Source organism: Lampris incognitus, chromosome 1 (genome assembly GCF_029633865.1).
Source record: "Lampris incognitus isolate fLamInc1 chromosome 1, fLamInc1.hap2, whole genome shotgun sequence".
NCBI classification, from domain to species: Eukaryota; Metazoa; Chordata; class Actinopteri; order Lampriformes; family Lampridae; genus Lampris; species Lampris incognitus.
The window spans coordinates 57,448,519-57,474,269 of NC_079211.1; the positions used below are offsets into that span (position 1 = coordinate 57,448,519).

The 25,751-nt window shown below is 43.9% G+C and overlaps 1 protein-coding gene across 4 annotated transcripts in view; it reads left to right on the plus strand.

The window, feature by feature from the left end:
• uvssa (UV-stimulated scaffold protein A) overlaps positions 1–25,751 on the plus strand; it is a 112,539-nt gene that overhangs the window by 70,443 nt on the left and 16,345 nt on the right. For all 4 annotated transcript variants that reach the window (XM_056275659.1, XM_056275668.1, XM_056275680.1 and 1 more), the window contains one exon: positions 4,600–4,723. In XM_056275659.1, the coding sequence (XP_056131634.1) occupies positions 4,600–4,723 (124 nt within the window). The remainder of the gene's footprint in view (positions 1–4,599; positions 4,724–25,751) is intronic.

The following is a 25,751-nucleotide window of genomic DNA, read 5'->3' on the forward strand; positions in this document are numbered from 1 at the left end:
ATACAATACCCCATAATGACAAAGTGAAAAAGGTTTTGTAGAAATTTTTGCAAATTTATTAAAAATAAAAAACTGAAATATTGCATGTACATAAGTATTCACATCCTTTACTCAGTACTTGGTTGAGGCACCCTTGGCAGCGATTACAGCCTCAAGTCTTCTTGGGTATGAAGCTGCAAGCTTGGCACACCTATATTTGGGGTATTTCTCCCATTCTTCTCTGCAGATCCTCTCGAGCTCTGTAAGGTTAGATGGGGAGCGTCGCTGCACAGCTATTTTCAGGTCTTTCCAGAGATGTTCAATGGGGTTCAAGTCTGGGCTCTGGCTGGGCCACTCAAGGACATTCACAGACTTGTCCCGAAGCCACTCCTTCGTTGTCTTGGCTGTGTGCTTAGGGTCGTTGTCGTGTTGAAAGGTAAACATTTGCCCCAGTCTGAGGTCCTGAGCGCTCTGGAGCAGGTTTTCATCAAGGATCTCTCTGTACTTTGCTCCATTCATCTTCCCCTCGATCCTGACTAGTCTCCCAGTTCCTGCCGCTGAAAAACATCCCCACAGCATGATGCTGCCACCAATGCTTCACTGTAGGGATGGTATTAGCAAGGTGATGAGAGGTGCCTGGTTTCCTCCAGACGTGACGTTTGGCATTCAGGCCAAAGAGTTCAATCTTGTTTTCATCAGACCAGAGAATCTTGTTTCTCGTGGTCTGAGAGTCCTTTAGGTGCTTTCTGGCAAACTCCAAGCGGGCTGTCATGTGCCTTTTACTGAGCAGAGGCTTCCGTCTGGCCACTCTACCATAAAGGCCTGATTGGTGGAGTGCTGCAGAGATGGTTGTCCTTCTGGAAGGTTCTCCCATCTCCACAGAGGAACGCTGGAGCTCTGTCAGAGTGACCATCGGGTTCTTGGTAGCCTCCCTGACCAAGGCCCTTCTCCCCCGATTGCTCAGTTTGGCTGGGCGGCCAGCTCTAGGAAGAGTCCTGGTGGATCCAAACTTCTTCCATTTACGAATGATGGAGACCACAGTGCTCTTTGGTACCTTCAAAGCTGTGGAAATTTTTTTTCTACTCTTCCCCAGATCTGTGCCTCGATACAATCCTGTCTCGGAGGTCCACAGACAATTCCTTTGACTTCATGGCTTGGTTTCTGCTCTGACATGCACTGTCAACAGTGGGACCTTATATAGACAGGTGTGTGCCTTTCCAAATCATGTCCCATCAATTGAATTTACTATGGGTGGACTCCAATCAAGATGTAGAAACATCTCAAGGATGATCAGTGGAAACAGGATGAACCTGAGCTCAATTTTGAGTGTCATAGCAAAGGGTGTGAATACTTATGTACATGCAATATTTCAGTTTTTTATTTTTAATAAATTTGCACATTTTTTTTCACTTTGTCATTATGGGGTATTGTGTGTAGATTGATGAGAAAAAAAAAGGAATTTAATCCAGTTTGGAATCAGGCTGTAACATAACAAAATGTGGGGAAAGTGAAGGGGTGTGAATACTTAACGGATGCACTGTATATTCAATTGAATACACTACAAAGACAAGATATTTAATGTTTAAACTGATAAACTTTATGGTTTTTTTGCAAATATTCACTCATTTTGACTTTGATGCCTGCAACACGCTCCAAAGAAAGTGGGGCAGGGGCATGTTCACCACTGTGTTGCACCACCTTTCCTTTTAACAACACTCAATAAGCGTTTGGGAACTGAGGACACTAATTGTTGAAGCTTTGTAGGTGGAATTCTCTCCCATTCTTGCTTGATGTACGACCTCAGTTGCTCAACAGTCCGGGGTCTCCGTTGTCGTATTTTGCGCTTCATAATGCACCACACATTTTCAATGGGAGACAGGTCTGGACTGCAGGCAGGTCAGTCTAGTACCCGCACTCTTTTACTACGAAGCCCCGCTGGTGTAACACGTGCAGAAGGTGGCTTGGCATTGTCTTGCTGAAATAAGCAGGGACGTCCCTGAAAAAGACGTCGCTTGGATGGCAGCATATGTTGCTCCAAAACCTGTATGTACCTTTCAGCATTAATGGTGCCTTCACAGATGTGCAAGTTACCCATGATGCCATGGGCACTAACACACCCCCATACCATCACAGATGCTGGCTTTTGGACTTCGCGCTGATAACAATCTGGATGGTCCTTTTCCTCTTTAGCCCGGAGGACACGACGTCCATGATTTCCAAAAACAATGTGAAATGTGGACTCGTCAGACCACAGCACACTTGTCCACTTTGCATCAGTCCATGTCAGATGAGCTCGGGGCCCAGAGAAGCCGGTGGTGTTTCTGGGTGGTGTTGATATCTGGCTTTGGCTTTGCATGGTAGAGTTTTAACTTGCACTTGTAGATGTAGCGACCAACTGTGTTAACTGACGATGGTTTTCCCAAGTGCTCCTGAGCCCACGTGGTAATATCCTTTACACAATGTCGGTTTTTAATGCAGTGCCGCCTGAGGGGTCGAAGGTCACGGACATTCAGTGTTGGTTTGGGGCCTTGCCGCTTACGTGCAGAGATTTCTCCGGATTCTCTGAATCTTTTGATGATATTATGGACTGGAGATGATGAAATCCCTAAATTCCTTGCAATTGTACATTGAGAAAGGTTGTTCTTAAACTGTTGGACTATTTGCTCACGCAGTTGTTCCCAAAGTGGTGACCCTCAACCCATCCTTGCTTGTGAACGACTGAGCCTTTCGGGGATGCTCCTTTTATACCCAATCATGACACTCACCTGTTTCCAGTTAACCTGTTCACCTGTGGAATGTTCCACACAGGTGTTTTTTGAGCATTCCTCAACTTTCCCAGTCTTTTGTTGCCCCTGTCCCAGCTTCTTTGGAACGTGTTGCAGGTATCACATTCAAAATGAGTGAATATTTGCAAAAAACAATAAAGTTTATCAGTTTGAACATTAAATATCTTGTCTTTGTAGTCTAGCGCTCCCCTCAACAGTTATATTAATAAGGACAGGGCTTTTGGGTTCTTTTAATACATGTTAACCCTGATTAACTCAGTTTTAATTATTGTCCTGGAACCCTTTTTACAGTACACACCTGCAGGTGTTTAAACCTACCTATTATGAACTTACCTTTAAAGCTACCTTTAAAGTTATGGTTTTAATAAAGATTTCTAACCACATGTGTCTGTATGTCTCCTTCAATATGAAATCATTCCCTCTAAGCTGGTAAGTATAATAAAATCACACAACTCAGGTTTTATAGAAAAATAAGTCTCAATTATTTACTTAACTAAAGAATGAGTTTTGATTTAAAATAAAAAATAAAATAATAATAGGAATGTTCTTCAAACTGAAATGTCCCTTTCTTCAGGAAAACCCTCTTAAGGTCTTTCAACACTGTAAGTGCATAACAACAGACTACACTTTAACACCCAAATGGATTCTCCTAGAACATCACAATCAACCATCTCAGTGTCACTTAAATTCAACCCGTATAATTCGTGGGCCCACACACACACACACACACACACACACACACACACACACACACCTGGATACTGTCCCCTAAAGCTGGCAAAACCAAAATGATGTTAAAACAAAATATAAAGTTGCAGGCCTTGTTCGGTTCCTGTTGATCGTTGTGGCCCAAAACTGAATGGCCCCTTCGCTCCTCCGTGAGCAACAGAACAAGTGTGGTACCTGAGACCATGTTCCTGCTTTGTCTTTCTTCACCCGTCCCGGTTGCAGGTTGAGCAGCAGGTTGAGCTGCAGGTTTAGCTGCAGGTTGGCATCTCGCACAGTCACCGTCTGATGTCTATGCTCTCTCCCGCGTCGCCACAAACACGCTGAGTGAAGCCCTGGTTGCTCCAAACTTCGTCCCAGGTCTCTGCTCTGCCCTCTGGTGGTGAGAAGCAGCAGCTCACCCCTCCAACAGTTCAACTGAGCTAGTTCAACTTAAGCTAGCAAATGTCCGTTCACGGGTAATGAACCGACTCTATGCTACATGTCGAGCGCTTAGCATTAGCATTAGCACACACCTAAACGCTCATTGAACTCCGGGTAGAAATTCCTCACGTTCCCACAATATATAATTTATGCTCTCACCCCGACTGTTGTGTAAACAATCCTAAGATATAAATTACACAATGGTTTGTGCACTCTAAACTTAACATACAACACAGAAGTTCTCTGTATCCGCTCACTCGCCGCTCTTTTCCGGCTCCGTCGTCCACCGTCCCTCCCCTCTCGTCCGTGCAGAAACACCTCCCCGACCTGTGCTCCTGCAGCATGTCATTCACCCCCGTAAATGCTGCTGGTTTAGACAGTTTCCAGGAAAACATTATACTCTTTAATAAACCAAAACACATCACACTTTTTAAAATGATTTTAACCTTCTTAAACCCTTTTAAACTAAACCTTATTTAAATTTTTAACACTATTTATACTATAACATCACCCCTTATAACCACATGTTTTAACTAGGTTACAGTAGTGTATTCAGTTGAATATAGGTCGAAAAGGATTTGCAAATCATTGTATTCTGTTTTTATTTACGTTTTACACAACGTCCCAACTCAATTGGAATTGAGGTTTGTAGCACTGCTCCTCTAAATCCTTCTCCATTCCCCAGATGAAAGCTTCTGCTGCTGGAGGTGATGAGGAGGAGGAGAGTGATGACCAAGATGATTTCACAGAGGTCCCAGAAAAAGAAGGATATGAGCCAAACATTCCAGAACACCTTCGAGAGGAGTACGGTAAGTTCAGCAATGCACATGCACACACACACACACACACACACACACACACACACACACACCATGTAAAGAAGATTGGCATCTGCCATCATCTTTTAAAGTAAACACACACTTGACATAAGCAGACCTCACACACCAGCATGCATAGATAGTGAGGGTTAACAACCTTGATAAAGATCTGGCATGGCTGTTGTGTTCTGATATACATTTATTCAGTTTAACACGCAGACTCTCTTATCTTATTTATTTTAGTGCTTTCAGTCCATCAGCCTGGTGACATTGGATGTGGTAGTATTAGTCCTTTAGTCCAGCGTTAGCTTTATTAGCTTAAGTCCAGCGTTAGCATTATTAGCTTTAGTCCGGTCCAACATTAGCATTTTTAGCTTTAGTCCTGTTCAGCCTTAGCATTATTAGCTTTAGTCCTGTCCAACGATAGCATTATTAGCTTTTGTCTTGTCCAACGTTAGCTTTACTCCAACATTAGCATTGTTAGCTTTAGTCCAACATTAGCATTAGTAGCTTTAGTCCTGTCTAACGTTAGCTTTAGTCCTGCCCACCGATAGCATTATTAGCTTTAGTCCTGCCCAACGTTAGCATTATTACCTTTAGTCCAACATTAACATTATTAGCTTTAGTCCAATGTTAGCATTATTAGCTTTAGTCCTGTCCAACCTTAGCGTTATTAGTGTAACGGGGGCAGTCCTATGCTGTTCTATGCTGGTCAGCCTGCAGCACGCCCGTCACTCTCATCATTAGCTCTGCGTTGTGTTCTATTTTCGGTGGGGCCCCAGGTGTTGTTGGGGGGGTCCTCAGTCTCTCATCATCATCATCATCATGATCAAGGAAGGAGGGGGGACACACAGGACTCTATTTGGCCCACCTTGCCATTTATTTTGGTTTCAAACCCTTCGACAAACGTCCAGTCCTCCAGCGAGAGAGGTGTTTCTTACGGACGTGGGGGTCGAAGTTCAACCACTGCCCGGACTTCACTCGTGTGCGTTAGAAGGAGAAACCGTCCACGGGACTCCGATGTAAGAAAGGATAAACAAGTATTTTATCCCACAGCTTGCAGTATCTTCTTACAGGGATACTCAAGGTTACGTTCTCCTCAACCAGCAAAACTGTCCTACGGTAGGAAACACGTGTGGCTCGGCTCGATCGCTGCTTGAGACTCCTCCCACAAAACAAAAATGGCCTCTCCCGCGTTCCCTCTTCCGTGTACCCACAAGACCTCTCTCTTAAAGCGACAGTACACGTATATGACGGTCGTTGTAAAACATACATAAAAGTAAATAATGACATAAAATAAAATGTAGTAAACACAAATAACAGCACACAGACAGGATTTGGTGATATTTCATACTCAAACAAAATAAAATAAAAACATTAATTTTAACCTGGTTACATTAGCTTCAGTCCAACGTTAGCATTATTAGCTTTAGTCCTGTCCAACCAATGTTAGCATTATTAGCTTCAGTCCAACGTTAGCATTGTTAGCTTTAGTCCAACGTTGGCGTTATTAGCTTTAGTCCTGTCCAACGTTAGCGTTATTAGCTTCAGTCCAACGTTAGCATTAGTCCAACATTAGCATTATTAGCTTTAGTCCTGTCCAAGGTTAGCATTATTAACTTGAGTCCAACGTTAGCAATATTAGCTTTAGTCCTTTCCAACGTTAGCGTTGTTAGCTTTAGTCCAACGTTGGCATTCTTAGCTTTACTTCTGTCCAACGTTAGCATTATTAGCTTTAGTCCAATGTTAGCATGTGAGCAGGGTTGCTGTACAGTGATTTCAGAGAGGATTCACCCCCACTGATCCTTTCTTGTTTGACTTTGAAGTCAAATTAAAATATATTGAAATGTTAATTTACTTCTCTTTTGAAATATTTATGTGAAAATGAAATGAAATATTTTTCATTTTATTTACAAATTAGATTGGGCAAGGTGTATTGTCAAGGTTCATCTATGTTGATTTTGAAACCACCGGTGCTGGATTGTATGATAGCACAATAAATTCACCAACTTTGTGTGGCATCAGAACTGAATTAAAACTGAAAGCAGATCACATCAGTCTTGTGTCATGAAGACCAAGGAACTGACTGGAAGGAGAGCTGAGATGGACTGACATCTAGCTTGCAAACTGAAAAAAATCCACTTGTCAGTGAGTCTGTCCAGATATTGATCCTTTATCCTGTGCTGCCATACTTTTTATTGATAAAATAAAAAGAAATTACAATATCCCATTTTGTATTATTAAGCTATGAAGATGTCTTTTTTTTATCCCTCATTAAGATGCAATATAACTGGAGCTGGAGGTGGCAGAGTTGAAGATGATAAGATTTTCACTGGGAGTGATGAAGAAGGACGGGATTAGGAATGATTATATTAGAGGGATGGCTTAAGTTGGACAGTTTGGAGACAGAGCAAGCGAGGCAAGATTGAGATGGTTTGGACATGTGTGGAGGAGAGATGCTGGGTATATTGGGAGAAGGATGCTGAATATGGAGCTGCCAGGAAGGAGGAAAAGAGGAAGGCCAAAGAGGAGGTTTATCCATAGGCCCGAAAAGTTCCGGTTTTGTTTCATCGCTCCACAGAACAGAGTCCCAAAACCTCTTTGGCTTATGAGATTATGCCATTGGTGAGCACAGATGCCTTGGGATGGGTGTATATGAGACTAATCCAATCTATGAACTTCTTGCTGAAACCAAAACATTCTAGGGTGGAGAAACTGGTAGGATTTCTTGATATCAGCCACGTCTTCTATCTGTCATTAGTACATGCCATGGAGGGGCATAGTTTTCTGTGATACCTCCTCCTCTTCTTCCTCCCTACTCTCCGTCTTCTGCTGCCTGAGTTACTCACTCAGCAGTTTGTCTCGGGGGGGGGGGCCCTCTTTCTGATGTGTTCGTGGATGTTCCTTGTTTCGTCCTCGATAGTGGCTCTGACTAACCCTCGGCCCCCATCTTTTCAGTTATCATACAGTCTCAGGCTGCTATACATATATTTATATATATAAATAGTGTTTTTTTCCGAAACCGTCAATGGTGTTGAGTGCTCGACTAATGAGGAGCGGAATATCAACATGGATACAGGAAAAAAGATTTTAATGCATAGCAGTACAGGCCTGTTTCGTTTGTCTCACACTCATCAGCTGCTAATGTTTTTTTTTACAAACAATCATATATATACTGCTCAAAAAAATAAAGGGAACACCTAAAAACACAATATAGACCTCGATGAATGAAATATTTCAGCTGAAAATCTTTATTTATTAGACAGAGGAATGTGTTTAGAGCAAAATAACCTAAGAATGATCAGTGGAAATCAAAATCATTAGCCCATTAAGGTCTGGATTCAGAATCATACTCAAAATCAAAGTGGAAAATGAGAACATAGGCTGATCCAACTTCTGTGGAAATTCTTCAAGACGATTCAAAATGAGGCTCAGTAGTGTGTGTGGCCTCCACGTGCCTGTATGCACTCCCTACAACGTCTGGGCATGCTCCTGATGAGACGACGGATGGTCTCCTGAGGGATCTCCTCCCAGACCTGGATCAGGGCATCGGTCAACTCCTGGACAGTCTGTGGTGCGACATCGCGTTGGCGGATGGTACGAGACATGATGTCCCAGAGGTGCTCGATTGGATTCAGGTCTGGGGAACGTGCAGGCCAGTCCATAGCATCAATGCCCTCGACATACAGGAACTGCTGACACACTCTGGCCACATGAGGACGAGCATTGTCATGCATGAGCAGGAACCCAGGGCCCACTGCACCAGCATATGGTCTGACAATGGGTCTGAGGATCTCATCCCGGTACCTAATGGCAGTCATGGTACCTCTGGCTAGCACGTAGAGGTCTGTGCGGCCCTCCAAGGATATGCCTCCCCAGACCATCACTGACCCACCGCCAAACCGGTCATGCTGGAGAATGTTGCAGGCAGCAGAACGTTCTCCACAGCATCTCCAGACTCTCTCACGTCTGTCACATGTGTTCAGTGTGAACCTGCTCTCATCTGTGAAGAGCACAGGGCGCCAATGGCGAATCTGCCAACCAAGATGTTCTCTGGCAAAGGTCAATCGGGCTGCACGGTGTTGGGCTGTGAGCACAGGCCCCAATTGTGGACGTCGGGCCCTCATACCATCCTCATGCATTCTGTTTCTCACTGTTTGAGCAGAAACCTGCACATTAGTGGCCTGTTGAAGGTCGTTTTGTAGGGCTCCGGCAGTTCTCCTCCTGTTCCTCCTTGCACAAAGGACCAGATAGCGGTCCTGCTGCGGGGTTGTTGTCCTCCTGCGGCCCCCTCCACGTCTCCTGGTGTACTGGTCTGTCTCCTGGTACCTCCTCCATGCTCTGGACACTGTGCTGGGAGACACATCAAATCTTCTTGCCACAGCACGCATTGATGTGCCATCCTGGATGAGCTGCACTACCTGAGTAACTTCTGTAGGTTGCAGATACCGCCTCATGCCACCTCTAGTGGTGAGGGCACTAGCAAAATGAAAAACTAACCAAAGATCGGCCAGAAAAGATGAGGACAGGCAAATGGTCTGTGGCCACCACCTGCAAATCCATTCCTGTTATAGGGGTTGTCTTGCAAATTGTCTAATTTCCACTAGGTGGAAATTAGACAATTTACTAAAAGGTGAAATTGATTCACAAATCAGTGTTGCTTCCTAACTGGACAGGTTGATATCTCAAAAGTGTGATTGACTTGGAGCTACATTGCATTGCTTATGTGTTCCCTTTATTTTTTTTGAGCAGTGTATATATATATATATATATATATATATATATACACTCACTGGCCACTTTATTAGGTACACCTTGCTAGTACCGGGTTGGACCCCCTTTTGCCTTCAGAACTGCCTTAATCCTTCGTGGCATAGATTCAACAAGGTACTGGAAACATTCCTCAGAGAGTTTGGTCCATATTGACATGATAGCATCACGCAGTTGCTGCAGATTTGTCGGCTGCACATCCATGATGCGAATCTCCCGGTCCACCACATCCCAAAGGTGCTCTATTGGATTGAGGTCTGGTGACTGTGGAGGCCATTTGAGTACAGTGAACTCATTGTCGTGTTCAAGAAACCAGTCTGAGATGATTCGAGCTTTATGACATGGCGCGTTATCCTGCTGGAAGTAGCCATCAGAAGATGGGAACACTGTGGTCATAAAGGGATGGACATGGTCAGCAACAATACTCAGGTAGGCTGTGGCATTGACATGATGCTCAATTGGTAGTAAGGGGCCCAAAGTGTGTCAAGAAAATATCCCCCACACCATTACACCACCACCACCAGCCTGAACCGTTGATACAAGGCAGGATGGATCCATGCTTTCATGTTATTGACGCCAAATTCTGACCCTACCATCCGAATGTCGCAGCAGAAATCGAGACTCATCAGACCAGGCAACGTTTTTCCAATCTTCTATTGTCCAATTTTGGTGAGCCTGTGCGAATTGTAGCCTCAGTTTCCTGTTCTTAGCTGACAGGAGTGGCACCCGGTGTGGTCTTCTGCTGCTGTAGCCCATCTGCCTCAAGGTTCGACGTGTTGTGCGTTCAGAGATGCTCTTGTGCATACCTCGGTTGTAATGAGTGGTTATTTGAGTTACTGTTGCCTTTCTATCAGCTCGAACCAGTCTGGCCATTCTCCTCTGACCTCTGGCATCAACAAGGCATTTTCGCCCACAGAACTGCCGCTCACTGGATATTTTCTCTTTTTCGGACCATTCTCTGTAAACCCTAGAGATGGTTGTGCGTGAAAATCCCAGTAGATCAGCAGTTTCTGAAATACTCAGACCAGCCCGTCTGACACCACAACCATGCCACGTTCAAAGTCACTTAAATTACCTTTCTTCCCCATTCTGATGCTCGGTTTGAACTGCAGCAGATCGTCTTGACCATGTCTACATGCCTAAATGCATTGAGTTGCTGCCATGTGATTGGCTGATTAGAAATTTGCGTTAACGAGCAGTTGGACAGGTGTGCCTAATAAAGTGGCCGGTGAGTGTATATGGTCTCTCCTTATCTCATTATCAATTTTTTTCAGTCTTCCCCGTCACAATAATCTTTCTTTGTCTACCTTTCTCTGTTCCTTAATCTATCTCAGTCTGTCACAGGCTAACAGATCATTGCCTCATTTCCACAAATCCTCTTCTCCTTTATAGAACAGTCACTTATTTATTTTTCTCTACCTTCTTTCCTCTGCCCCTCTCTATCTCCTCCCACTCCTCTCTTCTCCTGTGCTTTCACTCTGGTTATCAATCTCATATCCTCCTCTCTGCTCTGAGGACACTATCGCTCTTTCTCAAATTAACATTTTAATTACAGGCCCTGCTTAACGCTGTTAAAATCAATATTTCCTCCTATTACCTCCTCATTGTCAATTTCGACATCATCCCCCTTTTAATTTCCCTAACGCCCCCTCTATTTTTTTTTGTTTCACACTCTTACTGTCACTTTTTGTTCTTTCTGTCCTTCGTCACACCCTTCCACTCCTACTAAACAGCGGGAGTTGTTTCACTTTTCTGACAGTTGATATTGGATAATGACATCATCAGTATGGTTGTCGGTGTTGTTACTACCACGGCTCCTTTACTTTTGCAGAAGGATGCTTTCCATGCAGAAGTTTTTGCAGTTGTTTGGAATTATGTCAGCAGAGCTCAGTGAAGAGGTTAATAGTCCATGGGCCAGAGCCCAAAATTTCCTATTTCGGTACACTCAAGGTGGCAAAACTTACTTATAATTTTTGAAAGGATCCATGTCTGTAGATGATATTTTGGTATGATAACCATTCCTGAGTGGCAGCTGTATCACAGTTATCAGCTCATGAAGTTAACCACCCCCTAAAGTAAATTGCATTTTAGACGCTGGTGCATATCCTGGTTTAGCCTCATGGTCAGGACATTTTTCAATGTTCTATAATATTGTCTTTGGTATCATTTTAAAGGGGACCTTCTTAGCTTTCATTCAAGCCCTGTTGTGGATATTTCTCACAAATATAGAGGTCACTTGAGCTCTTCAACCCGTCAATAACACACATCTTTCTGCAATGTTCGCCTAAACTATATACTTTCTTTTAGCCCTGTGGCATCTAGGAATATCAGGGACACAAAACACAAAAACTGGAATACTCACAGGACTGTAGAGATTCAGGAAATGTATAATATACCCATACTATTTCATTGTGTGAGGTGATTGTGAACCTTAAATTAGAAGGGCATTATTACTAAGAAACTAACTAGACCAAAGCCAGTTAGTCCATGGGTCAAACCAGATATCGATATCACCCAAGGTGACACAACTTCACTGGTGCCATTTTATTTGGTACACTAACAGAAGTAAAATAATACATGATAACCTTTCCAAATGAGCAGCTATTTTATTTTTCTTTCAGGAAACCTGTTTCTGTGCCTCTCACGATTGTGTATTTGCCCAGATTTTTACAAATATAGCATTTCAACACCCCTTGTACTGATTAGCCTAGCTTAAACTCTGGGACAATTCTTAGTTGGCCAACAACCAAGGATAACCAGTACTGTGTACTTCCATTCATTGTGCTAAGCTAGGCTAACGTGCAGCCAGATAGCTTTCTACTAAACACATATAGAGGAAACTGGTATCTATCTTCTTGTCTCACTCTGGAGAAGATTGTAAGCTAATTTCCCATAATGTTAGCATGTTCTTTTAATGTATATGTTAATATGATTAGTTAAAGTGGCTACGAGGAACTTTCATCTTGTGTTGATTTTAGCGGCCTCATGTGGACAAAATACAGCTGTTGCATAGCAACTAGGTAATGTATCTATTTGTGGCTATGTAAGATAAATAATGGTAATATGACGCTGGTGAAGAGAAGTAAACTTTGTTTTAGTAGTGTTCATACACCTAAGTTACATGTATTTGTTTGTATGTGGCAGGTGAAAACTGACTGAATATGGCCACTGGTGAACAAGCAAGTTTTTACCCAATACCAAAGCGCCCACGGGTGGAGTGCATTATCCACTGTTCTGATCATACAGATAAGCTGGTTTCACTACAAAGTGTCGACTCATGGAGAACTCTGCTCAGGGCAGCTCAGATACGAAATCATGCACCAGTTTTGAAACTGGCAAAAGACATTCCTGAGGGACAGATTCCAGCAATCTACTACCACAGAAAGTGTCGCAGTATCTTCACTATGAAGCAAATTCTTGATGGCCTCCTTGCAAAAGAAAAGAAAAGTTGTGTCTCTGCTGAAGAGAAACAATCTAAGAGAGTAGCTCGACATGCTCCAAGTACATCTAGGACTTATGATGCAGAGTGCATATTTTGTCAGAAAAACAGCAAATATTCCAAGAGACAGAATACGAGAGAAGTACTGGTGCAGTGTCGAGAACTGCGAGCTGATGCAAAGATCAGGAGTGCAGCCACAAAGAAAAGGGACAGCAGAATCCTTGCCATTGTGAGTAGAGACCTTGTAGCAGCTGAAGGGCACTACCACAGGTCATGCTATAGACTTTACACCAAAGAAGAGGTTTCCAAAGGAGAGGTTGCCAGCAATGAAGATGATGATGCTGCAGCCCAGTATGAAGCTGCTGTGAATAAGGCATACAATGAGCTGTTCCTCTTCATCAGGATGGAGCTTTTTGGCAATCCTCAAGTGATGACAATGACTGATCTCTCTTCTAGACTGGTAGCTTCAATGAACTCCCAAGGCATTGCCCAAGTCAAGGAATCAACCAAGAAGCACATAAGGCGAAACCTGGAGAGTGAGTTTGCTGGAGCCTTGCAGATATTCCCTGATGAGAAAGGAAAATTCCTCCTCTATCCCGATAACTTGTCCATGAGGGAACTTACCAAAGAAAATCAGTCTCTCAAAAGGGAGCTGCAGGCCCTGAAAAGTGTCAGTGCACAAGATGTTATAGCCAAAGCAGCCATCAAATTGAGAGCAGACATTAAAAATCAAGATGTTCCTCAAACCTGGCCGCCTGAAGTCAAACCAGAAGCAGAATGTCCTACCATTCCAGAGTCACTCATTATCTTCCTGTACTCTCTACTCACAGGCTCAAATGATCCTGATCATGCATCCCAGAGAGTGCAGTGCCTTCTGCAGTCATTTGGCCATGACATAGTATATGCAGTGACATGTGGAAATACCAAGCCTTCCAAGCACATTGTTCTGCCATTCAGTGTCAAATCGTTGACAGGAAATGTAGAGTTGATAAACATCCTCAACCGACTTGGTCACAGTGTGTCCTATTCACAGATGGAAGAGATCAACACTGCCCTGTGTCTCCAGAAACTCTCATCATCAGGGAGTGGCATTGCCCTTGCAGCTAACATCCATCCTGGCATATTCACAACTTTAGCCTGGGACAATATCGACCATCTTGAAGAAACTGTCAGTGGTGAGGGAACATCTCACAGAGTCAATGGGATTGCTGTGCAAGCAAAGCCAGTCAACCCACTTCCTGTCCAACCCATGCCCACTGTTCCCAAAACAAAGAAGAGAAGCATTGATGGACCCCCACCAATGTTACCAACTTACAATGCTGGACAACGGGTAGGGCCACCACAAAGCAAAAAGTCAGATGCCGATACTGCAGCCAATACTAAGCTTGCCAGAGAGAAAAACCTTCTTTGGGTCCTAGCACGCATGTCCCAACAAGAAGAACAGTCAGTCAGCAGCTGGACAGGCTTCAACATCCTGACTCGAGGAGAGATGACGGTCATCCCCGACAATATAGGCTATCTGCCTACCATCAATGCTCCAGCGACACAAATGTCTACTGTCAACGAGGTGCTTAACCAGTCACTGAGCATCATGCAGTGCTTAGGCCTGAGGAAGATTGTCTGTGTCTTTGACCAAGCCCTGTATGCGAAAGCTGTCGAGATCACATGGAAACACCATGACAAGTTCCATGATATCATCGTTAGGCTTGGGGTATTCCACACCATCTGCACACTGCTGGCAATAATAGGAAAGCGTTTCCAAGATGCTGGACTCAAAGACCTCTGCATTGAGTCTGGCATGATTGCAGAAGGCTCAATTGCTGGTGTTATGGATGGCCGCAAGTACAACAGGGCAGTGCGACTACACAAGCTCCTGTATGAGGATCTCATGCGACTGACCTTGAATGGTTTCCTGTCCTGGTTGGAAGAAACTCACAGGAATGACATGGTTCACCTGAATGAGACACTGAAGACCATTGACAGCCTTGGGAAAGAAGTCTCACAACATGCTTTGAAGGAGGTCCTCGAGAACAGCTCTTGTACACGCATCATGGATCTATTTGAAGTCTACCGTGAGTTCCTTAGAGGTGGAAACGGCAGCCTCTCGAACTTCTGGATGTCCTATTTGGACATGGTTGAAATCTTGTTGGGGCTCATCCGAGCATCCAGAGAGGGAGACTGGATGCTACACTTGGCTAGCATTCGAGCAATGATCCCATGGTGCTTTGCTTATGACAGGATGAATTATGCACGCTACCTCCCCTACTACTACGCCCAGATGTCTGAGCTGCCCATCACACACCCAGATGTGTACACAGAATTCATGGAAGGAGGCTTCTCAGTCCAACTGGGCTCCACCAATCCCTTTGGCCGAATCCCTGTTGACCAAGCTATAGAAGAAACGGTGAACAAAGACACCCAAACAGCTGGAGGGACAAAGGGATTCAGCTTGAAGCCAGGAGCTGTGACCAAATATTATCTCACAGCTGAGTATAGAAGCATGTACCTCAGACAGCTGAGAGACCTGACAGGTCAAGGCAGGTGCAAATGGTCTCATCCAGATCTACAGAGTCCAAGGATCAAGAGAGATGAAGCAGATGTCCAGTCTCTCATGGACCTTATGGAGAATAACTGGCTCAATCCTATGTCCCCTGATGAGATTGATTTGGTTAGCCTCTCCACTGGCAACATGGCTCCACCTGATGTGACCATAGATCTCTTGAGAGCTCTTGAGAAAGGAGAAGAGGCCTACCAAGCATTCCAGCAAACAAGGTTAGATGCAGACCCACCACCTGGGAAATTCCACGACAAGATGACCAAGCAAAGTCTGAAAACATTCTCCAATGTCAGCACAAAACAAGCTCATGGAAAGAAAGCACAGGATGTGGTTCTGAAGGCAGATAGAAACCTTTTCAGTCACATGATCCTGGTGGCTAAAAGCAGGAAGGTGAATCTGAAGGAGGTCCTTGCCTACCCATTGGGCCCACTACCATGGGCACTGGCAAATGCTGATGGGTCCTTACGAAAAACAAACAAGGCTGCACTTGCCAGAGAGCTTGAAAAGAATGTATCTCCTGCAGAAGACATCCCAATCCCATCTACTTCCATCATTGATGGGATGAGCCTGGTCCAAAAAATGAATGGCAACAACAAAACCTTTGCACAGGTGGCAGAGTCAGCCTTGACCCAGGTCCTCCATGAGGGAGCACAGAGTGGGAGGATTGATGTTGTTTTTGATGTCTATCACCAGACTTCGATCAAAGATGCTGAATGACTGAACCGGGGTGGAGACATCACTCTCCAGTACAAGAATCTTGCAGGGGGACACCACGTCCAGCAGTGGAGAAAATTTCTGTGCAGTTCCTCCAACAAGACCAGTCTCATCAAGTTTCTGGTGGAAGAGCGGAAACTCCCACGATACAGAGCTATGCTGCATGGCAAGGTGTTGTACATGACCTGTGAGGAAACCTGCTACAAGTTGACAGAAGATGGGTGTGAGGAAGCAGCAGAACTGCACTCCACACATGAAGAAGCTGACACCCGTCTGCTCCTGCATGCATTGCATGCAGCAAATGCGGGCTCAAAGTCAGTTATCATCACAGCTGAGGACACTGATGTCATGGTGCTTTGTCTTGGCTTCCAGAAGGACATCACCTGTCCCATCTACCAGAAGTGTGGGACTCAGAACCGCACACGGTTTGTCGACATCACCAAACTGGCAAGTTCACTTGGAGACAGCATCTGTGACAGCCTAATTGGCTTACATGCCTTCACAGGCTGCGACACTGTCAGTGCATTCGCTGGTCGAGGGAAGCTGAGTGCCCTGAAGATAGTGAGAAAGCACACTTCCTGCCAAGAGACTTTTAGTCAACTGGGACAGACATGGAATGTGAGTGATGAGCTGTTCCAGAAAATTGAGCAGTTCACCTGTCGGATATATGTTGCTAATAGCAGCACTGCTGAGGTGAACAAACTGCGTTACCAGCTCTTCTGCACCAAAAGGGGAGAGGTTGAGTCCAGCCAGCTGCCACCATGTAGAGACTGTCTCTTTATGCATGTTCAACGAGCCAACTATCAGGCAGCAATATGGAAGTGCTGTCTGCAGGCTAACCCTGTGGTGCCAAGCCCTACTGAGTATGGATGGACAGACGATGAAGGCAAGCTGGCCATTTACTGGATGCGCTCCCCACCTGCACCAGATGTGGTCTTGGAAATGCTAACATGCAAGTGTGTGCATTCATGCAAAATGCCAAGCTGCATGTGCCTGTCAAATGGACTTCCATGCACAGACATGTGCAGGTTACAGACCTGCAGTAACCAAAAACAGCAGGATGGTCCAGAACTGGACTTTGAACTTGGGGAGTCAGATGATGAGAGAAACGAGCAGTTTGATGAATGACAGTGTGATGATTCTGATGGTATTACTGTGGTAGTAGTCTATTGATGCACAGGATGTTGATTCTGGACTTGGTTACCCAGAGCTTGATAACAATAATGTAACCATATTCACATATACCCATTACCCTACCCATTACCATTACATATACCCACTAATGATATGGGATTACATGTATCATTGACTAAGTATATGTAAATGTCAATGTTGTTTAAAATATTAAAATAGTTCATTACCTCACTCTGGTATTCCTTTTTATCATGTATTTTGAGTGTGTATTTAAACAAATGTATAGAGACCAGTTTGTGACCTAACTGGCTTTGGTCTAGTTCTCATTTAAGGCTCACAATCACCTCACACAATGAAATAGTATGGGTATATTATACATTTCCTGAATCTTTACAGTCCTGTGAGTATTCCAGTTTTTGTGTTTTGTGTCCCTGATATTCCTAGATGCCACAGGGCTAAAAGAAAGTATATAGTTTAGGCGAAAATTGCAGAAAGATGTGTGTTATTGATGGGTTGAAGAGCTCAAGTGACCTCTATATTTGTGAGAAATATCCACAACAGGGCTTGAATGAAAGCTAAGAAGGTCCCCTTTAAAATGATACCAAAGACAATATTATAGAACATTGAAAAATGTCCTGACCATGAGGCTAAACCAGGATATGCACCAGCGTCTAAAATGCAATTTACTTTAGGGGGTGGTTAACTTCATGAGCTGATAACTGTGATACAGCTGCCACTCAGGAATGGTTATCATACCAAAATATCATCTACAGACATGGATCCTTTCAAAAATTATAAGTAAGTTTTGCCACCTTGAGTGTACCGAAATATCGTCTGGCCCATGGACTATAAAGGTCAAGTTGTTTTCCAGAATGATGGACTGTCCCAGTGCTAAATTAAAGCTTCTAAAGAGACAGTACAAAACATATTCGAGATTTTCACAAACTTGTATCTCAAGCAAGATCAGACAGTCGTAAAACAACCACACCATCCGAGGACCAGTATATTAAGCATATATATTTACAAGATAGAACAATATCCATCTGCAAGATACAAAAGGCAACTTGCAAAGTGTATCCTTAATGGAGGAAGAGCAGTTTCTAAAGCAATCAACCTCCTAACAAGTCAAGACTGTTAGCATGGGCCTAAAGACACCAACATGTAACTGAAGACTGAGAATAGTCTTCAGTTAATAGGCAATAGGGCAAACCTATTCACCATGCCGCCCCTATTCACAGTGGTGCAGTGGTTAGCATGGTTGCCTCACAGCAAGAAGGTCCTGGATTTGAGCCCCAGGGTAGTCCAACCTTGGGGGTCATCCTGGGTCATCCTCTGTGTGGAGTTTGCATGTTCTCCCCATGTCTGTGTGGGTTTCCTCCAGGTGCTCCGGTTTCCTCACACAGTCCAAACACATGTAGGTCAGTTGAATCGGCCGTACTAAATTGCTCCTAGGTGTGTGTGTGTGTGTGTGTGTGTGCCCGCCCGCCCGCGCGCGCGCGCGCCCTGTGATGACCTGGCGGCCTGTCCAGGGTGTCTCCCCACCTGCAGCCCCACAACCCTGAGAGCAGGATAAGTGGTCTGGATGGATGGATGAGAATGGTCTTGTGTGCAGAGTAATTAAAATGTGAAGTTTTTGGTTTCGGACACGGAGGCCCAGTGTTTAATTGCTGTCGCCTCACAGCAAGAAGATCCTGGGTTTGAACCCCGGGGTTGTCCAACCTTGGGGGTCATCCCAGGTCCTTTTTGTGTGGAGTTTGCATGTTCTCCCCATGTCTGTGGTGGGTTTTCTCCTGTGCTCCAGTTTACCCCACCATCAAAAAGACATGCATGATAGGGTTAGTACTCCTGTCTGTGCCCCTGACCTAGGCAATGGAAAGAAGAACTGGAGTTGGTCCCCAGGTGCTGCACAGCAGCTGCCCACTGCTCCTAGCTTCACAGGTAGGATGGGTTAAATGCAGAGGAAGAATTGCCCCATGGGGATTAATAAAATAGTAAATAATAATAATAATGATAATCATAGGACTAATGTGAGGAGATAGTGTAGGTGTCAGTGTTCAAGTTTGTGGCTGTTGCACCTATTCCAGAGTGGGCAACTTGCACAGGATCAACTTCATGCTGACCAAAGAGATGTACCTCTCTATTTCATGGAAGCCAGGCCATCCTTCTGGCATCATGTTGCGTGGAAGGTGATCATGATCAGAAACACTCATCAAAGCCTTACCAGGGCTAGTCGAAATTCAAGGGATACCAAAGAAGTGTTGACTTGTGTGTTTTCCCCCCGGCAGGCCCCAGACCTTTGACCTCTGTAGAGACATTTGAAAAGAGAAACATACCTTATGGGGCCACCTCTGGTGTGCTCTCACAGACTGATAGAATAATGGGTTTTCTCAAATTCTGCACAAACTTGCAGAATCAATACCTGACAGAATATAAAGTGTAATTACAGGAATTGTGGACGTACCGAGTATTGAGACATTTTGACTTTTTGTTAATGTTAGAAAAACATGTTTACCTGATTGTGAAAATATGAGGTAATTGTGCTGCTGATATATCAACTGAGTAAAAAAAAATGTTTCTGATGAAACCAAATCTTTGTAGTAGATTCAGACAGCATGGTGGCCCAGTGGTTAGCACTGTTGCCTCACAGCAAAAAGGTCCTGGGTTCAAACCCCAGGCAGTCCCAGGTCCTTTCTGTGTGAAGTTTGCATGTTCTGTGTGGGTTTCGTCCGGGTGCTCCAGTTTCTGCCCACCACCAAAAACATGCATGCAAGGGTTACTACTCCTGCCTGTGCCCCAGAGCAAGGCAATGGAAAGAAGAACAGGAGTTGCGCTAAGGCTGTCCACTGCTCCTATACAATAGGATGGATTACATGCAGAGGATGAATTTCGTTGTGTGCTTGCTTACAATGACAGTCTTTCTTCAGACTTTATCTCAAATGATTGTCTATCTTAATATCACCAGTGGGCTATCAGGGCCATCAGGGCCTTCTCTGCTGACCTGGCCCTGACGTGTTCCTGAAATGTGTCTGAATTTAATTACTTATTTAATTACTTAATTTTCATCCAATCTCAAATTTACCATTTCTTTCTAAAACACTTGAAAGAACAGTCGCATATCAGGTACACGTTCATTTGACTAACAACAATCTGTTTGAACAATTCCAGTCTGGTTTTCGCTCCATGCACAGTACAGCGACAACATTGGTAAAATCACTAATGATCTTTTGATGGCAGCTGACTCTGGGCTCTTAACCATACTTGTCCTCCTTGATCTGAGTGCAGCCTTTGATACCATCTCACACAACGTCCTCTTAGAAAGACTAGCTTCCATTGGAATAACTCGCACCCCCCCTTGACTAGTTTAGGTCATATATCTCTGGCCGCACTCAGTTTGTCCAACTTAAAAATTTGAGATCCCAGTCCTTTCCTGTTACTACCGGTGTTCCCCAGGGCTCTGTATTGGGGCTCCTATTTATTATTTACCTTCTACCTCTTGGCCACATTTTCAGGAAATTGGGCATTCAATTTCACTGCTACGCGGATGACACCCAGCTTTATCTATCCACCCAGCCTACTTCCACTCTTCCGCCCACTTCCCTTTCTGACTGCTTACTAGAAATTAAATCCTGGTTTTCATACCCCTTCCTCAAACTTAATAGTGATAAAGCTGAGGTCCTTTTAGTTTGCACTAAATCTACTTTGGCAAAAACAGATAATTTTTCTCTTACTATTGACAATTCTATAGCTCCTCCATCGCCTCAGGTTAAGAGTCTGGGTGTCCTCGTGGACAACACATTATCTTTTGAAGACCACATCAACAATGTTACTCGGTCTGCATACTTCCACCTACGCAATATTAATCATCTTCAGCCGTCACTTACACCTAAAAGCACAGCCATACTCATTCACACCCTAGTTACATCCCATACTGACTACTGTAATTCTATCCTCTTTGGTCTTCCCCTCAAGTGTCTTCATAAGCTTCAATTGTTCCAGAATTCAGCTGCTTGTATCATTACCAGAACTCCTTCCATAGATCATATCACTCCTGTTCTTCAGCAACTCCACTGGCTTCCTGTTAAATACCGTATTGACTTCAAGATCCTGCTCCTCGCCTTTAACGCCCTTAATAACTTAGCTTCTTCATATCTTTCCGAACTCCTTCATAGCCACACGCCCTCCCACACTCTCAGATCCTCTGCTCTCCAACTCACCACACCATCAGCCCACTTGACTACCATGGGGACTAGAGCCTTCAGTCATTCTGCCCCCCGCCCTATGGAACTCTCTCCCACAAGAAATTCACAACATTGACTCTCTTTCAACCTTCAAATCCTATCTCAAAACGTACCTTTTCAAACTGACATATTCAGTCTTATCCATGCTTCATTGAGTTGTGTGCAGAGGTTGATTTTATATTTATCTGTTGTGTTAACTTTTTATTGTCTACCCTGCTTTGTTTTGATTTTACGCTGTCTGATACAGTGCTACTTGTTTTTGTTTTTGTTTTTTTACTGTGTTTTGTAAGGTGTCCTTGAGTGTTTTGAAAGGTGCCCACAAATAAAATGCATTATTATTATTATTATTATTATTATTATTACTTGTTTTCTTGTGGTGCTGAGCAGGGATTTCCTACATCATCTAAACTCATCACAGCTGTTTGGACCAGCACCTAGCATTGGTCACCAACCCTGCTCCTGGAAAGCTACCGTCCTGCCGGTTTTCACTCCCACCACTAATTTAACACACTTGATTCAATTAATCAAGGTCTTGTTAACTAGGTAATCAGCAGAATCAGGTGTCGTCTAGTGCCCTGCTCTGTCTTGCCCTGCCCTGCACTGCCCTACCCTGTGTTGCCCTGCCCCGCACCGCCCTACCCTGTGTTGCCCTGCCCCGCACTGCCCTGCCCTGCACTGTATGTACTCACATACAAGCACTGGATTGCTTCCTGTAAAACCCGGAAGTTTATGGACTAGTTTTCCAGTCATGGAAACACCTAGAAGATGATATAATTGATCAAATACTCTGGAAGTATTATTGAGGTCGTGGAAAATTAAGTTAGGTTCTAAAGTTGTATTTTTATGTAGTGAGACTTCATATTTTCACCATATTTTTAGCCCCCGAGAATGCCCATCAGTGCTTGAAGTTTGGGGGTTTTGTTCAGTGACCAGTTAAAAGTTACGCAGTCCATTTGAAGAGTACCTACTGTTGTCTTAAATTCATTTCCAAAGCATCCCTGCCATCTAAGAAGTCAATATGTGTTATGTTCTCGCTCATAAAAAGCGGCAGTGGACATTTTTAATCATTTCCAAACAGCCCCATCATCTCAGTGAAATGCTCAGTATGTCACCATAAGTGTTAATTTAATGACTGAAAGGCATGATTGGCAGACAGTACTATCAGTCTCTGAAACACCCCCCCCATCCCTGCCTGCCTGCCTGCCTGTTTACCCTGAACCCCAACTTTCTGAGGTATGTCACACACAGCATACAGCCAAATGTCCCAGCACACATTTCCTTTTTAGCCTCACCAACATCTTCCTAACCTTAACCCACACTTAACCACTTCCTAACCTTAACCCTACACTTAATCACTGCCTAACCCTAACCTCAAACCTACACTTAACCACTACCTAACCTTAACCCTACACTTAACCACTGCCTAACCTTAACCCTACATGTAATCACTGCCTAACCCTAACCCTACACTTAACCACTACCTATCCTTAACCCTACACTTAACCACTGCCTAACCTTAACCCTACATTTAACCACTACCTAACCTTAACCCTACACTTAACCACTGCCTAACCTTAACCCTACACTTAACCACTACCTAACCTTAACCCTACACTTAACCACTGCCTAACCTTAACCCTACACTTAACCACTGCCTAACCATAACCCTACACTTAACCACTGCCTAACCTTAACCCTACACTTAACCACTGCCTAACCTTAACCCTACACTTAACCACTACCTAACCTTAACCCTACACTTAATCACTACCTAACCTTGACCCTACCCTTAACCACTACCTAACCTTAACCCTACACTTAACCACTGACTAACCTTAATCACTACCTAACCTTGACCCTACACTTAACCACTGCCTAACCTTAACCCTACACTTAATCACTACCTAACCTTAACCCTACACTTAACCACTACCTAACCTTAACCCTACACTTAATCACTACCTAACCTTAACCCTACACTTGATCACTACTTAACCTTAACCCTACACTTAACCACTGCGTAATCTTAACCCTACACTTAACCACTACCTAACCTTAACCCTACTCTTGATCACTACCTAACCTTGACCTTAAACCTGGCCCTGTAACTGTACTTGTCATTTTGCAAATGCATTGCACAACATTTTCAAGTGGAGATATTTGTACGCCACTTGCTGATCATGTGGGCTGGCAGTCCTTGCAGGTAACAACACCAGAGAAATGGAGTTATGCTCTGGGTTTGGCGAGGCCATTCTCAGACTGACTGTTGGCTCCCTCGACCCTCACTCTGTGCCTCCATTGTGCCCAACATCTTCCCCCACCCGCCGTGAGCCGGGGCTCTAATTTGCCTGTACTTTTTAATTTTCTGCATGAGTTAGACTAACAATTTATCAACTTCACACTTCAGAAGACATGGTTGACCTGTTGTGTCTACTCACATACAAGTCTGCATCCTTCTTTTGGATCGTACCACTGATCGTACTCGCGAACCAATCCAAAGTTAGAGAACATTAGTGAATGCCACAAGATTTCTTAGTGTTTGCATATATACTTTACGATTTTGTATTTTGTTGTTTTATCTTGACTATGGACATTATTTTATCCTGTTGTGTTTGTTTTATCTTGACTATGCACATTATTTTATCCTGTTGTGTAAGGCACCTTGTAACGTTTAGAAAGATATGATAGTTTATTATTATTATAAATAGATGTGCACCTACTAACAGCTGTTGCATGAGGCCCATTGTCCTGTATGTTTTTATAAATGCATCTTAAATAATTATTTCTGCATAGTCCATTATGTCTGGATTGCTTTTGAGTGCAGATGGTGTGTAAATAAGTAGTGAGCTGGTGCAGATGGTGTGTATGGGCTGCATGTCAGCCTGTAGAGGGGGGACTGTAATAAAGCAGGCCTGCAGAACAGGTGATGTGAGGGATCAGCTCATCAACAGCTGCTGGCTTACTGCTCTCCTCTGATGTCACTCTGGAGATGCTTGTGCATGTTTGTATAAGACCTGTTTAACCCCCGAGACCCCCTTGTTGACCCTCTGTCTGACCACACACACTCTCTCATTCACTGTCCTATTTACACACACACACACACACACACACACACACACACACACACACACACACACACACACACATGCCAACACTCATGAAGAGTGAACCAGTAGTCTGCACACCAGCACTGACTCACATACGACCTGAGTGTGAGTACTGACAGCCTGACTGTCTCTTTCTTCAGTATTCTGCTGCTTTGTCTTCATTTGCTGATGGAGTTCAAGTCCGGCTAATGACCTTTACATAGAGTGCTTTTTATACCCATAAACCAGACCCTTACGTTAATATCTTACACACACTAATTATGTCCAGTTGTGTTAACCTGAGTTTGTTTTAGCAATAATTTGTCATCTGTGTAAACTTGGAGCTTTCAGAGCACAAGCGGGTGAATACTTATGCAAGCACTATATTTTACTTTTTAATTTATTAATAAAGAGTCAGTGAAACATAACTTGTTTTGGCTTTGGGAACATGCTGTTAGAGCTTATGGGTTCACACACATAATATTGTTCAGGAATAGATGTGTGAGTATATTTTATAATTCAGACATTACTGATGACTGTCAAGGGTGTTGAAGACTTTGGCAAGGCACTGTATTTACGAGCCCCTGAAACGAGATCCAGGCAGTGGTCACAAGAAAAGGGTGATAGATTGTCTGAAGCAGTTAGAACAGGACAATGCTAGTGACAGAATGTTGTACCACAGATTATACCCAGGAGGCGCTACACCTAGTCTGTATGGTTTACCTAAGATACATAAACAGGATTTGCCATTACGGCCTGTTGTTAGTATGATTAACTCAGTGACCTGTAACATCTCTTAAGTTTCTGGCATCTGTTCTTAACTCATTGGTAGGCAGTAATGAACATCATATTCACAACACTATGGATGTTGTGGATAAGGTGAGGGACATCATTATGGAGGAGGATGAAACAATGGTCTCGTATGATGTTACGTCTCTCTTAACGTGTGTTCCTGTTGATGAAGCAGTGGAGGTAACCATATGAAATTACAAAACGACCCCACCCTTAGCAATAGGCCCACCCTTAACACTGAACAAGTGTGTCTGCTCCTGAAGCTGTTACTTCAGTCCACGTACTTCAC